This window comes from Gadus chalcogrammus, chromosome 1 (assembly GCF_026213295.1).
Source record: "Gadus chalcogrammus isolate NIFS_2021 chromosome 1, NIFS_Gcha_1.0, whole genome shotgun sequence".
NCBI lineage: Eukaryota > Metazoa > Chordata > Actinopteri > Gadiformes > Gadidae > Gadus > Gadus chalcogrammus.
In genome coordinates this window covers 28734755-28747372 of record NC_079412.1, presented here as the reverse complement: position 1 = coordinate 28747372, position 12618 = coordinate 28734755, and the positions used below count along the sequence as shown (strand labels likewise).

Below are 12618 nucleotides of genomic sequence, written 5' to 3'. Positions count from 1 at the left end.
CCTTCAATATCATAATCTCCCGCCCCTCGACAGTGCCTGGAGGAAGTACATTTCGGGAGACAAAACGAAACCCCAGATCCTCCATCCATTTAATGTGCTTTAGTGTGGTTTGAAGCATAACCTCAAACCTTACACCAATCACCTGACGTAAGTGGAGAAAAGGTCCTACTTTTATTACTGTCGAACTTGTGACGGTGGGATTTATTAGTCAATGTTATGTCAATGTCACGTCAATGTAATGTCAATGTAATGTCAATGTGACCTGATGAATGTACCGTGGGATGGGTTTGGATTAACGCCTGCATTTGCTCCAGTTTTCCTTTATAAACGAGCCTTTCTCAAACGTCCCCTTAGTAAAAGGGGACGCAGATGCTTCGTCCAATCGTCCCCGAGGAACCTGATTGTATCTACAGCTCTGTGTTCGCCTCTGCATGTTGTAGTCAAAGTTCACTGGAGTATGAGATGGAAGTGGTCCTGATCGCCTGCGGATCCTTCAACCCCATCACCAACATGCACCTCCGCATGTTCGAGCTGGCCCGGGATCATCTACAAGACACAGGTACAAACTGAACTTACTTCGTTTTTAATCGTAACCCTTCATCTCGAGTCCAACCTATTTCCAGCAGGTGTATTTTTTGAGTGTTGTTCAAATAGTTTAATAACAAAATGTCATGATGAATATAGATCTAAACGCAAACTTAGAGTATTAGTTTAATAAATTGGTATATTATTGTTAAATTTAAAGACTGTTGTGACTACTCTGTTAACACCCCTTTCAAAAAGTGAAAAAATGGTTCAGTCCACACAGCTGATTTCACTGCGTTTCACTTGCTTACGGTGAGACTTTTCATAGATGGAGATGCTGCAATATGTCAAAGCCAGTAAGCCACAGTTAAATAAATTGAAGTCTGGCTCTCAGAAGAGAAAGGTGAAGAGGAGACTAAATGAAGGAAGTCAGGTTCACAAGATGAAACCCCATTCTTAACTACCTCCGTTATCGTTGCTAAAACAAACAGACAACCCAAGCAAGAGCAAACAATAGGCTACACTTTCAAATGATAAGGCCTTTGTTATTAAGGTAAAGGATAAATACAGTGTATGGTAGGCTAATATTGCAACAGCAGGCTACTGATTTGAAGCAAGCTATTATTAATACTAAGCTATTAGGCTCAGGATAGATAATAACCAATAGGCATTGGTTATTATATAGGCTAGCTAGCCCCAGACGTCATGACGCATCAGGACTTCTTATAGGGCCCATAATTTGGTGCTACGCCCCTGAGCAGGTGTCCCATACTTTGGCCTCGCCCCTACCTCTATTCCCTGTGTCACCAACTAACTCAATTCACTTTTCAGAAAAATACCGTGTGGTGAGAGGAATCATTTCCCCTGTAGGTGACGGCTACAGGAAGAAAGGGTTGATCGAGGCCCGCCATCGTGTGGAGATGGCAAGACTTGCTACGAAAACCTCAGACTGGATCGAGGTCAATACCTGGGAGAGTTTACAGCCCGACTGGGTGGAGACGGCCAAAGTAGTTAGGTGAGGAGAATAGCTCCAGTCTCAGTAAATAATCAAGTATATTTAACATGCTTCACATCTTGTTATTTACAATGCTTACTGTCACACTCTTATCTCTGCAGATTTTCTTCTAACGCCCTTCTAACTGTATACTTAAGGTTATTACAGTTTCATAGATAGGTCTACTAGTTACATAGCCTATATATTTTCAATTAACTCGATTATGGCTGATATTGTCTGGTGTCGAGTGAAGCGGTGAAATATGGTCCAACTATGTCAAAGTATTCTGTGTACAGAAGACTTTGTTGAGCTCCGCTCTGAGTGGTTCTCTGCTGTGGCCCCAGGCATCACTACGAGGAGCTGAAGGCCGCCCAGCGGGACCAGGGCGAGGACGACACAGTGTCCTACGGGAAGAAGAGGCGCATGGAGGAGGAGCACCCCTCGATCAACGAGGGTGAGGGAAGCCAACGCACAAAGACCCGGGGCTCGGTCAGGGGCCCACCACGGCTAAAGGCTAACGGCTACCGGTCGTTCGGTGATGAAGGCACGCAGGGCAGAACCTCGGCTCCCTGAGTGACCACATGACCCACAGATAACAAAGGGCAAACGGGAAGGATACGCACAACGGACATCGTCATAGACTAGTGAACCCTTTAAAAGTTTAACCAAAATCTGGTCAAACAAAATTGTAAGTTTATAGGAGAAAATATTGGTGAGTTCAGAGAGTTTTCTGATATTATAATATGATGTCCTATTGGTCTTTAAAAAAAGACAATGTCAGACAAGAGTCAAAGAACGTTGGCGTGAAGGCCAGGATGGGGAAACAAATCGCCAGTGCTGTCTCGTTGTCTCCCAGGGAGCCTAAAGTGAACGACATAACGCCAACACGTGTGCGTCGTCGTCCCCGGTGACCCGCTCTCCGACTGAAGCATGACGTGAAACCATGTGACGTGTTGGGTCTTGTTGATCCCTCATTGTTTTGGGATTAGTGTTCCTCATCACGCCCGTGTTACAAAAGACACCTGAGTGTCTCTGATGTAGGAACACCGGGCATCAGGTGAAAGGGTTTGAGGATCAGGGAGCTTCAGGACTTTAACACAAGGTGCCTGGACATGAAACTGACATGACTCCAGTAGGCCTATAGCAAGGAAGACAATTGTTGAAAAGCTGACTGATTATTGCTGCTATTGTATTATTAGGTATTCACAGCGTATCTGTGGATACCTATTGTGGTTATTATGATTTTGTTCGTAAGAATCTCTCTCTCTCTCTCTCTCTGTCTCTATGTCTCTCTGTCTCTCTGTCTCTGTCTCTCTCTCTCTCTCTCTCTCTGTCTCTGTCTCTGTCTCTGTCTCTGTCTCTGTCTCTGTCTCTGTCTCTGTCTCTCTCTCTCTCTCTCTCTGTCTCTGTCTCTGTCTCTCTCTCTGTCTCTCTCTCTCTCTCTCTCTCTCTCTCTCTGTCTCTGTCTCTGTCTCTGTCTCTGTCTCTGTCTCTGTCTCTCTCTGTCTCTGTCTCTGTCTCTGTCTCTGTCTCTGTCTCTGTCTCTCTCTGTCTCTGTCTCTCTCTCTCTTCCAGCCCCGCCCCCCCAGCTCTTCCTGCTGTGCGGGGCGGACGTGCTGGAGTCCTTCGGCGTCCCCAACCTCTGGAAGCCGGAGGACGTGGAGGAGCTGGTGGGCCACGGCGTGGTGTGCGTCACGCGCGGCGGCAGCGACCCCGAGAAGTTCATCCACCAGTCGGACGTGCTGTGGCGCCACCGCCGCAGCATCCACCTGGTGCGCGAGTGGGTGACCAACGAGATCTCGGCCACTCACGTGCGGCGCTCGCTGCGACGCGGCCGCAGCGTGCGCTACCTGCTGCCCGACGCCGTGGTGACGTACGTGAAGGAGGAGCAGCTGTACAGCGCCCAGAGCGAGCAGAAGAACGCCGACGTGGTGCTGGCGCCTCTGGCCAGGTACACAGACGCCGGCCCCAGCAGAAGGCCCCAGCAGAAGGCCCCAGCTGAGGGCCCCAGCTGATCATACTGGGCCCCTCAGCTCCCAACTGATACTGGGCCCCTCTGCTGGGAGGCCTAGCTGAGGGCCCCAGCTGAGGGGCCCAGCTGAAGGCCCCAGCTGAGGGCCCCAGCTAAGGGCCCCAGCTGAAGGCCCCAGCAGAAGGCCCCAGCTGAAGAACATGGACGCCTGAGAAACGATCAGGGGAGCATTGAGTCCGGTTCGGTTGTGTTTCTGAAGGTGTTTATCGTCCAAGGTGTGAGTTTTTTAATAAGATGTTCTTACTGTGGGGGTGAAGCCCTAATAATTGTGGATGTAGGTTGCTGTGAATTTTAGAAGGAGAGTAATAAGAACATGCTTGTCAACACAAAAGATTTGGATAACTTGTCCTTTTTTAAACTATAGGTTACCAAGGTTTTTTAAATGCACAACTTATTTATATACATGTAGGCACAGGAAGGCTCTGATGAATTTGAATAGAATGTACTGCACTCTCTTTGTATATCTGTGCTTTTTATAACATTTTTACGTCACATTGCAGTTTCCTATCTGGTCTGGAATAAAGTGCCACAATCACAGCTATTGTGTTTTTCTTCAACATGTTATGGTTGGGTCGATTTGAAACTGAAGGCTTCACCTCTCAGACACCTCTCAGGCTCATGACCTGATGGAGAGATAGCGATAGACACTTCAATAACTGATGCCGTGAGATCCTGGATACATCTTGGATACATTTAACTAAGACCTTGACAACCCACCAAAAACAATCACAATATCAAAATAACCTTTATTTTAGTAGAATTATGAATTGATCCTTCATCATGAAAGAGCAAACCTGTTGATTTGATCATTGTGACGGTTCTTGATGGACTGATGCCCAACCAGGCCTCGCCCTCTCCAGGGTGACAGTGGGAGTGGTTCTCTGCCTGCACGGTCTTGTCACCCTGACAATGAATGAGCCTGTCTGGTCTGTTTCTCATTGAAATGTGGTTGGCTCACACCAGCTGTTGATTTTGTTCCAGCATGATTTCTTCTAATTCCACCTGTTGTCTGGTTGCATGCAGCGTTCAGAGAGACCTGTCTGACACGTCTGGATGACCAACCCACCGAAGAACCAACCCAAGTCAACCCGCCCCACGCGACTCCACAAGCCTTCGTTCTCCACACTGAACACATTCTCTCTGCCTCCTTACAGGTGTCGGTCAGCCCGTCTGTGTCGACGTTCCCAAACCACCTCCAGCAGCTTGGAGCTTCTGTCCTGATCCAACATGGCGGCCGGGCTCTGTGGCACCTGGGACATGGTCAGCAACGTCAACTTTGACGGATACATGGTTGCTCTGGGTGAGTGCTGGGCGGTTGGGTTTGGATCCTTTTGACCGTGGTCTGGTATGAATGGTTCCCGATGAATCCACAACTACTGTTTTAAAGGGTCACATGCACATATTGAAATGAGATTCGAATGTTAACCCCTATCTCCAAGAGACACATTTAAACAGTAGACTGAGGAAGACCTGTTGAGAAGGGGCATTATAACACTTCTTATTTCTATTTGCTTTATTTATCGCTGCATAGATCACATATTGCTGATATTCCACTGATATTTGTATTGTATTTTATTATCTTCTTATTATATCTGATTTCTAAGTTAAGATAAACATACCAAGATGTAGTGTCGGATGACATGAAAGCAAATGATCTCTGGATTTAAATGACAGACAAGGCGTGGGGCTCTATATATAGTCCTATAGCAGGTATACTCTTACCAAACACAATGCACTTTACCCTTTACCCCAAAGGTTATATATCTGTCATGCACTCAAGTAGTGGTGGTTGCATTGTCCTCGGCGCTGGCTGTTCACTTCCTTGAGGCTCTGCAGTAATAGCCTTGGAATGAAGACGTTTACCCGTGTCCCGCCCCAGGCGTCAGCTCTACGCTGAGGAAGGCGGCCGTCAAGCTGAAGCAGAAGAAGGTGATCGAGGAGAAGGGGGGGGTCTGCTGCATCAAGACCCTGAGCGCCTTGAGGAACTACACCTGCTCCTTCACCGTGGGACACCAGTTTGACGAGGTCACCAAAGGACTTGATAACCAGCGTCTTAAGGTATATGACGTGACCAATGACAGGTCTGTTGTTGAGATTCTGGGGATATAGAATAGCGGTTGAAGGAGCGTTCACTATTGTTGCATTTGGTTGACTTAATGTGTCGGCTTTTCATTGCAACCTACTGTACGGTCTTCAGTTGGGCGTATGGATCGGATTGGTCATCTCTCATCCTTTCGGTCCTTGCAGTCTTTGGTGAGATGGGAGGGGGAGAAGCTGGTGTGTGAGCAGATTGGACAGAAGCAGAACCGTGGATGGGCTCACTGGATCGAAGATGGCAAGCTTCAGTTGGTAGGCTATATAAAAAAGACATTAAGCTAGTGGTAGTTTGGGCTAAGTATACGAAACATCTTAAATCGATCTTAATCAAAGTGTTGAATAGCATTTAATCTCTCTCTCTCTGACTCTGAAGGAGCTGTTTTGTGAAGGACAGGTCTGCAGGCAAGTTTTTAGGAAGAAAGAAAGCGAAAAGGACGGTTCCTGCAAGTCTGATTCCTGAAGAAAAAACAAATCAATGCACCTGGTGTATATTATATTTATTTCCTATATTTCCTTTCTTTTGACGTCCTTTAGGGAAGCTGTACGGCTATGGCCTTACAATATATTTTTGATGTTGTATATTTATTGGCACTAGATGGCAATGTTGTATCAGTTTTCCCTCTTGTCTTTTATTCAGGTAATCTTGGACACTATTTTGGGTTGAATGTCAGACTAATACCCATTATTTTATAACAACATACAATCTGTTATATCATATAATAAATATTATAGCTCTGAGGTCTTCATCCAAGCTTGTTTGTCTATGATCACGTTGTATTTGTAAAGAAAGATGTCAGATTTAACACGTATTAAGTATTAACACATCTTACATCTGTATACCAAACTTTTGCAGATTAACTAACATGTACGTTAATACATACATGTAATTCTTTATTATTGTGTATAACACTGTCCTGCATCATACTCTCTTATCTCAATGGCTTAAATATAATTAGCTACAATTGATCTTCTCATTGTGCACCTGGGTAACCTTCTGGCCGTTTCTCAATACATTATTTTCTGTAGTTGTGTACTTCCGTCGTAGCCCAAGTACTGTTCCAATTAAAAATTTGCATCGTCAAGTACAGTCGAACGACACAGAAGTGTTCTTTTTGTGTTCTCAAATCATGTCCAAAACGATTATATTCCAGGATCAGGAATCAATTCTTTCGGTTCCCTTCACTATCACAAGTCGTTTTTTGATTAGTTCCTTCAGTTCGTTCAGTTCGTTAAAGATCCCATGGCATGAAAATCACTTTATGAGGCTTTTTAACATTAATACGAGTTCCCCTAGCCTAACTACGGTCCCCCAGTGGCTAGAAATGGCGTTAGGTGTAAATCGAGCACTGGGTAACCTGCTTCGCCTTTGTAAAAATTAAAGCTCAGACAGGCCGATTTGGAATTTGCCCCATATGTCGTCATAAGGGGCAAAGTTACCTCCCCTTTCTCTGCTTTGCCCACCCAGAGACTTTGGCCGCCATTGAGACAATGGGCTCGCTTACGACTGTGCGACTGTAACGCAAGTGTTGTACACTTCTTTGTTATTTGGATAACCGTTCTGCTGTTATGGCGAATAACACGCAACACAATAATGCAAGCTTGGTAAAGCTCCCATTTGGTGAAAAGACTAGACTGCGTCGGGTTCTCTGACGTCTCTGGTACTTCTAAAACGAGACTCGTAGTGGGGGTTATCTCGGCCATGGTTGAGAAGGAATTGGGGGGAAGGAACTTTGGCTTTGACTCCCTGAAGTCCAGATTGAACCGAGACATGGAGGAGAAAGGGATTGTTACCCGGGATTGTTTGCCCTGGCCCGCTGCCGGCTCACCGCCGCCGGGGCTCCGCCTCTATTTCTGTTTGGTCCGTCACACACGTCACCCCTATCTTTGATTCTACTGTTTATCGATGAGACTACCGCGCTTTTACTGGCATTATATTAGCTGCTAGGGTTAGGGGACAGAGAGCTCTTTTGTGACGCTCTCGAATGCTCACAGAGTGACAGCAAGGGTACCGTAGAGTTCTAAAGCTTGTACTAAAGCTTGTACTAAAGCGTGGCACCACATCACCCCAGTCCTCAAGAATCTCCACTGGCTCCCCATCTCACATCGGATCCACTACAAACTCCTGGTCCTCACCTACAAAGCTCTCCACCATATGGCCCCCCCATATCTCTCTGATCTTCTCTCCCTCTACCAACCCCCCCGGGCCCTCAGATCCTCCTCAGCCGGTCTCCTCTCCACCCACACATCAAAACTCCACAGCCTAGGTGACAGAGCCTTCTCCAGGACATCTCCCAGGCTCTGGAACTCCCTCCCCCAACATATTCGTGACTCTGAGTCCCTCACCATCTTCCAGTCCCGCCTCAAGACTCATCTCTTCTCCTCTGCCTACCCCACTCACTATCCCTAGCCCCATCAACTTTTTTTTTTTTTTTCTTGTTTATCTATTTTTGTGCCCCTATGTAAAGCGCTTTGAGTACGTGAAAAGCGCTATATAAATTGAATCTATTATTATTATTATTAAAGGGTTCGCTTCCAGTTGAGTTGCATGCAACCCGGCCAATCACAGACGGAGTAGGGCGGGTCTTGGGGTGGCCAAATTCGCTGCCGGGCGCGCGGTGATAAACGACGCGTCCGTGCGTCACGTGACACACCAAACCAAAATGGCCGCTCCTGTATTTTGACGTATAACAGCTAGCTAGTAGCCACTTTTCTATTTGTTTCATTCTTAGCGGAATACCCTTGAACAAAATATATTTTGGGTAAACCGCCTCTACCCATCTACATAGCCTCGGTTTTATAACTTTTACCTTAAAGACAATCCAGACTGACACTTCTTTGTTTAACGAGTGACTATGCTGTGGTTGTAGAAGCGGCTAGCTTCTAGCTGGCTCTGGCTGGCACATATAGACGGCTCAGAGAATATAAAGAACACACTTCACAAAGGAACCATGGAGGAGCTCAGTGCCGATGAGGTGAGTTAAAACTGGGGACTCTGATCTCCTCACGACTGTTACGGGACAGAGAGAAGAGATCGGGTTTAGTAGCGGGGTCCCATTGGCTAGCTGGTGAGCTAACGGCAGCTAGCAGACCAGCCGCTACTACCCGACTTGTGAGGTTTGAGTTCTGGGTGACAGCTCTAATGTTCTGTTCTGAGTGACAGCTGTAATGTCCTCGGTGTAGCTCTGAGGGGTGTCTCAGGGTTACGGGTGGTGTGCGTGTCGGGGTACAGATGTGTTGTTCTTCGTTAGATCCGCTAACGTTCACTGTGGGGCTGCGGGTTAAGGTGACATACGTACACACGTATACACCGAGACATGTATGGAGTACATCCATACATGTCCTCATCCATTCATTATGTTGTGTTCTACCCATCCCTGCGGTCGGCCTCCCTGCCTCTGGTCTCCGGCCTCCCTGCCTCTGGCTCATATTAGGCTGATGCTCGTTAGCTTGAAAGTAGCTTGTGAGGCGACTCAGCATAAAAGCAGAGACGGCCACCATTGTGCAACCGGCTCTGTGTCGGGCTCTGTGGTCGATCCACTTACTGACCTCATAATACTGATAGAGCCTGGTTTATTATTATTATTATGCTGCCATTTAAAGGAACACCGTGGTACTATTGGCCGACTATACCAAATGATTAATGTATTTGATAGCATACCTTCTAGTTGTTTTTGTCCGCGGAGTGGGGTTACAACCCCCCCTCCCCCACTTTGTTTTCAGTGTATGCTTTATTACATCGTTCTTTCTTACTATCAACTGGCTATGAACGCGACTAGTAAATAAAGACGCAATATTTTTTTACGGTTTTCCAGGAATACGGAGAAATTAAACGACCGCTTTTCACTTGCTCTAGAAGTAGCGCACCTTGCGTGAACTACTGTGCATTCTATATAATGTATTCTTTAATTTGTAGGCCATTCATGTTATTCGTGTTATCGGCCCTTCACTTCTTATGTTAAACCTACTGACTCTGTTGTGCGATGGGTTCATGTCCAGATCCGCAGAAGGCGCCTGGCCAGACTGGCAGGAGGACCGACCTCTCAGCCTAGCACCCCTCTCAGCACACCCCTGACCTCCCCACAAAGAGAGACCCCGCCGGGGCCCCTACCTGGACCCTCAGGAGCCACATCCCAGCCCCTGCCCCCGGCCGCCTCTCAGGCCCTGGGGCTCAATGTCCACAGTGGGACCCCGGCCACATCCCCCATGGGGGCCTCTGGTATGGTCACAAACAACAACATGTAGAAATGGAGCTCAAATTACACTTGACTTATTTTTTGGGGTTAATAATAGCACGTTGCAACTCATTCATGTTCACTACTGATGGTATTGATTATTTATACTGCAAAAGCTGAGGGTGCCCCAACATCGATCTAGAATAGATGGGTTTGAAACGGTGTCAGGTCAACTGCTGGAGACAATAACAGCTGTGGCTGTGCATTGTGCTCGCCAGCGTCAGTTCGTCACCATTTGTTATTCAGGGAAGGCCTTTTTGCATTATAGGAAGCAGACATACAGAGCTCTAGAAACATCTGACCCATGAATGTAATTAGACAGTGTGGCTCTAATGGCTCTGTTGTATAATTAGCTATTTTTATAGCTGCTCATAAATGCTGTTTTTTATGAGACACAGATTTATGATGAATAACTAGATCATACCATTACAATGTTTACAGTTTTTCTTTCCCACTTTTTAGTATTTCTTTATTTAGTTGTCTATGTGTAATTTAGTGCAATGTTAATTGCATTTCAATTTTATCATTGGGTGTCTATATAGTCTTCCCAGTTTCCACAAAGCAATGTTTTTTTTAAATATACGAAGCGATTTCAAATCAATGGGAAACTGTCATTTTACTTGGGAGCGGTTTGATTTATTGCATTGTCTTCCTTCCAGGGGTTGTCTATGGGAGTCAGAGCAGTGAAGGAGTGAGTTCTCTCTCCAGCTCCCCCTCCAACAGCCTGGAGACTCAGTCCCAAAGCCTGTCCCGTTCCCAGAGCATGGACATCGACACCGCCTCCTGTGAAAAGAGGTGACGATTCCTCCTCACAGCGAGAAAGCGCCTTGTTCTTGCAGCTATGTGGGAGGTCTGATGAAGAACATGCAGGATAGTACATTGTTGCATCAACGCTTCCTGTTTCCCAAACATGTTTGCATAGGTTTAGGAACATTTCTATTTTATTTTCTACTGAATACCTTTTAATTGACTTAAATATAATGGAGGATTAGGCAGCATGTTGTGTAGAGAGCTGTCGAGCCAGAAGGTCGGGGACGGACGCAGACCTAACGCCGGCTCTCTGTCCCCCAGCATGTCCCAGGTGGATGTGGACTCGGGCATCGAGAACATGGAGGTGGACGAGAGCGACCGCAGGGAGAAGAGGACCCTGGCTGAGAAGGTAAAGCCAGCAGCCCCCCCCCTCCCCCCCTGCCCCCCTCAGCGTTGTAGTCCCGTGACTGTCAGTGTCTCGTCTCTGCCTGGCCCACTTTATGCTCGTCAAAGGCTTCTTCACATCGCTGTGGTGTGGACACGCACCGATTGCAGGAAACAGAAACCCATTGTGTTTTCTGAAAGGCACTTTGGGGACTTTCCATTGTTGCTGCTCTGTTTCTAATTTGTGGTTGGTTTTAAAGATATAAATGAATGAGTCAGCTGGCCTGTGGCATTACATTGGGGATTCTCATTATCTGCTCTTCATTTCGCTACAGCCGCAGTCGTGGAATCATTAGCACTTTCCAAGGTTGTCTCTCCTAAATACGGACATGGGAGTCTGGTGCACAGAGCGTCCTGGCTCTTTAGATGGGGAGATGAGCCCCTCTGTGGTTTCGCCAATTAGCTTTCATGGGGCTTGACCTCTTGAAAACCAATCGGCCAAGCCAGTGAGAAGCTATATTAACATTGCACATGGCTACAGTTTTGACACTCCACTAGTTGGATGTGATGCTTTTAGATTCTGATTGCTATCCCCTATAATGTGGGGCAGGATGGTGTAGTGGTCAAACCCTGCACGCAACTTATTGACGAGAATCAAGCGTCGATATCTGTAGCTTGCTTTGTATAAAATTGACGCGATGGTAAACTAGAGGTTGCTGAAGAAAACGAGTAGGGAATAGGCCTAAGTACTAACAGGCATTTTCTAGCATGTTTCAGACATACACGTGTGCTGGGTTAAAGAAATAACCTGACCACAATAGCGGGTTGCCTAGCAGTCTCACTACCGATGGAGGCCTTCTGACGTTCCATGGTTCTCCCTCCCGTCTGCGCCAGGAGTCCTCGGCCAACTCAGATGTCTCTGAAGAGCAGGCTCTGCAGCTCATCTGTAGGATCCTCCGCGTGTCCTGGAAGGAGCCGGACCGCGACGTCATCTATCTCCCCTCGCTGGCCGCCGAGTTCCACCAGAGCCCTAAAGACGGTGGGTCACTGGGTCCACTCCTTCCGGGATCTCATTTCACAAAGAGCTTCGGCTTCGGTTTTCCCAAATCAATAGATCTGGGTATGGGGGTGTTCAGGATTAACAGATCTGGGTAGGGGGGTGTTCAGGACATCTCCTGCAGCATAGCTCATCCGTTCTGTGAATGGGTCCAAGAGTTTGGCCGTTTGTATGAAGCCTTGTCCCCCTCATGTCCCCCTCATGTCCCCCTCATGTCCCCCTCGTGTCCCCCTCGTGTCCTCTGGAACTGCAGTGTACTCTGACTTCAAGGACCTGATTGGCCAGATCCTGATGGAGGCGCTCCTGATGTCCAGCCAGTCCCGCGTCCCCAACCCCTTCTCCAGCCTGACGGCCACCTCCCAGCCCATCGCCGCCGCCAAGTCCCCCGACCGCCGGCTGACCCTGGTGCCCCCCCCCAGCCAGGGCAGCAGTCCCATGGCCCCCTGCGCGGGCTCCTTCGGCGCCAGCTCTCTGTCCAGGCAAGTAATAATAATAATAATAATAAATTGTATTTATAATGCACTTTATATTCAAGAATCTCAAAGTG

At 47.3% G+C, this 12618-nt stretch overlaps 3 protein-coding genes across 6 annotated transcripts in view; all 3 read left to right on the top strand.

The window, feature by feature from the left end:
- Window positions 1-6: 6 nt before the first annotated feature.
- Window positions 7-4352, top strand: nmnat1 (nicotinamide nucleotide adenylyltransferase 1). 2 transcript variants are annotated; one of them, XM_056600271.1, is made up of 5 exons: window positions 7-147; window positions 441-559; window positions 1396-1540; window positions 1864-1973; window positions 3095-4352. In XM_056600271.1, exons 2-5 carry the CDS (start codon window positions 463-465, stop codon window positions 3532-3534), a joined length of 792 nt encoding a protein of 263 aa, XP_056456246.1. In that variant the 5' UTR covers window positions 7-147; window positions 441-462; the 3' UTR covers window positions 3535-4352. The 2 variants fall into 2 exon arrangements, with proteins under 2 accessions (XP_056456246.1, XP_056456237.1); XM_056600262.1 differs by having other exon boundaries at window positions 11-147; window positions 1357-1540.
- A 112-nt stretch (window positions 4353-4464) lies between these two features.
- On the top strand, window positions 4465-6861 carry rbp7a (retinol binding protein 7a, cellular). Its single transcript, XM_056600305.1, has 4 exons — window positions 4465-4851; window positions 5431-5609; window positions 5799-5900; window positions 6022-6861. Exons 1-4 carry the CDS (start codon window positions 4779-4781, stop codon window positions 6106-6108), a joined length of 441 nt encoding a protein of 146 aa, XP_056456280.1. The 5' UTR covers window positions 4465-4778; the 3' UTR covers window positions 6109-6861.
- A 1426-nt stretch (window positions 6862-8287) lies between these two features.
- ube4b (ubiquitination factor E4B, UFD2 homolog (S. cerevisiae)) overlaps window positions 8288-12618 on the top strand; it is a 30788-nt gene continuing 26457 nt past the window's right edge. For all 3 annotated transcript variants that reach the window (XM_056600233.1, XM_056600241.1, XM_056600249.1), the window contains exons 1-6: window positions 8288-8620; window positions 9645-9864; window positions 10540-10675; window positions 10952-11039; window positions 11909-12053; window positions 12325-12550. In XM_056600233.1, coding sequence (XP_056456208.1) covers window positions 8597-8620; window positions 9645-9864; window positions 10540-10675; window positions 10952-11039; window positions 11909-12053; window positions 12325-12550 — 839 coding nt within the window. In that variant the 5' untranslated portion in view covers window positions 8288-8596. The remainder of the gene's footprint in view (window positions 8621-9644; window positions 9865-10539; window positions 10676-10951; window positions 11040-11908; window positions 12054-12324; window positions 12551-12618) is intronic.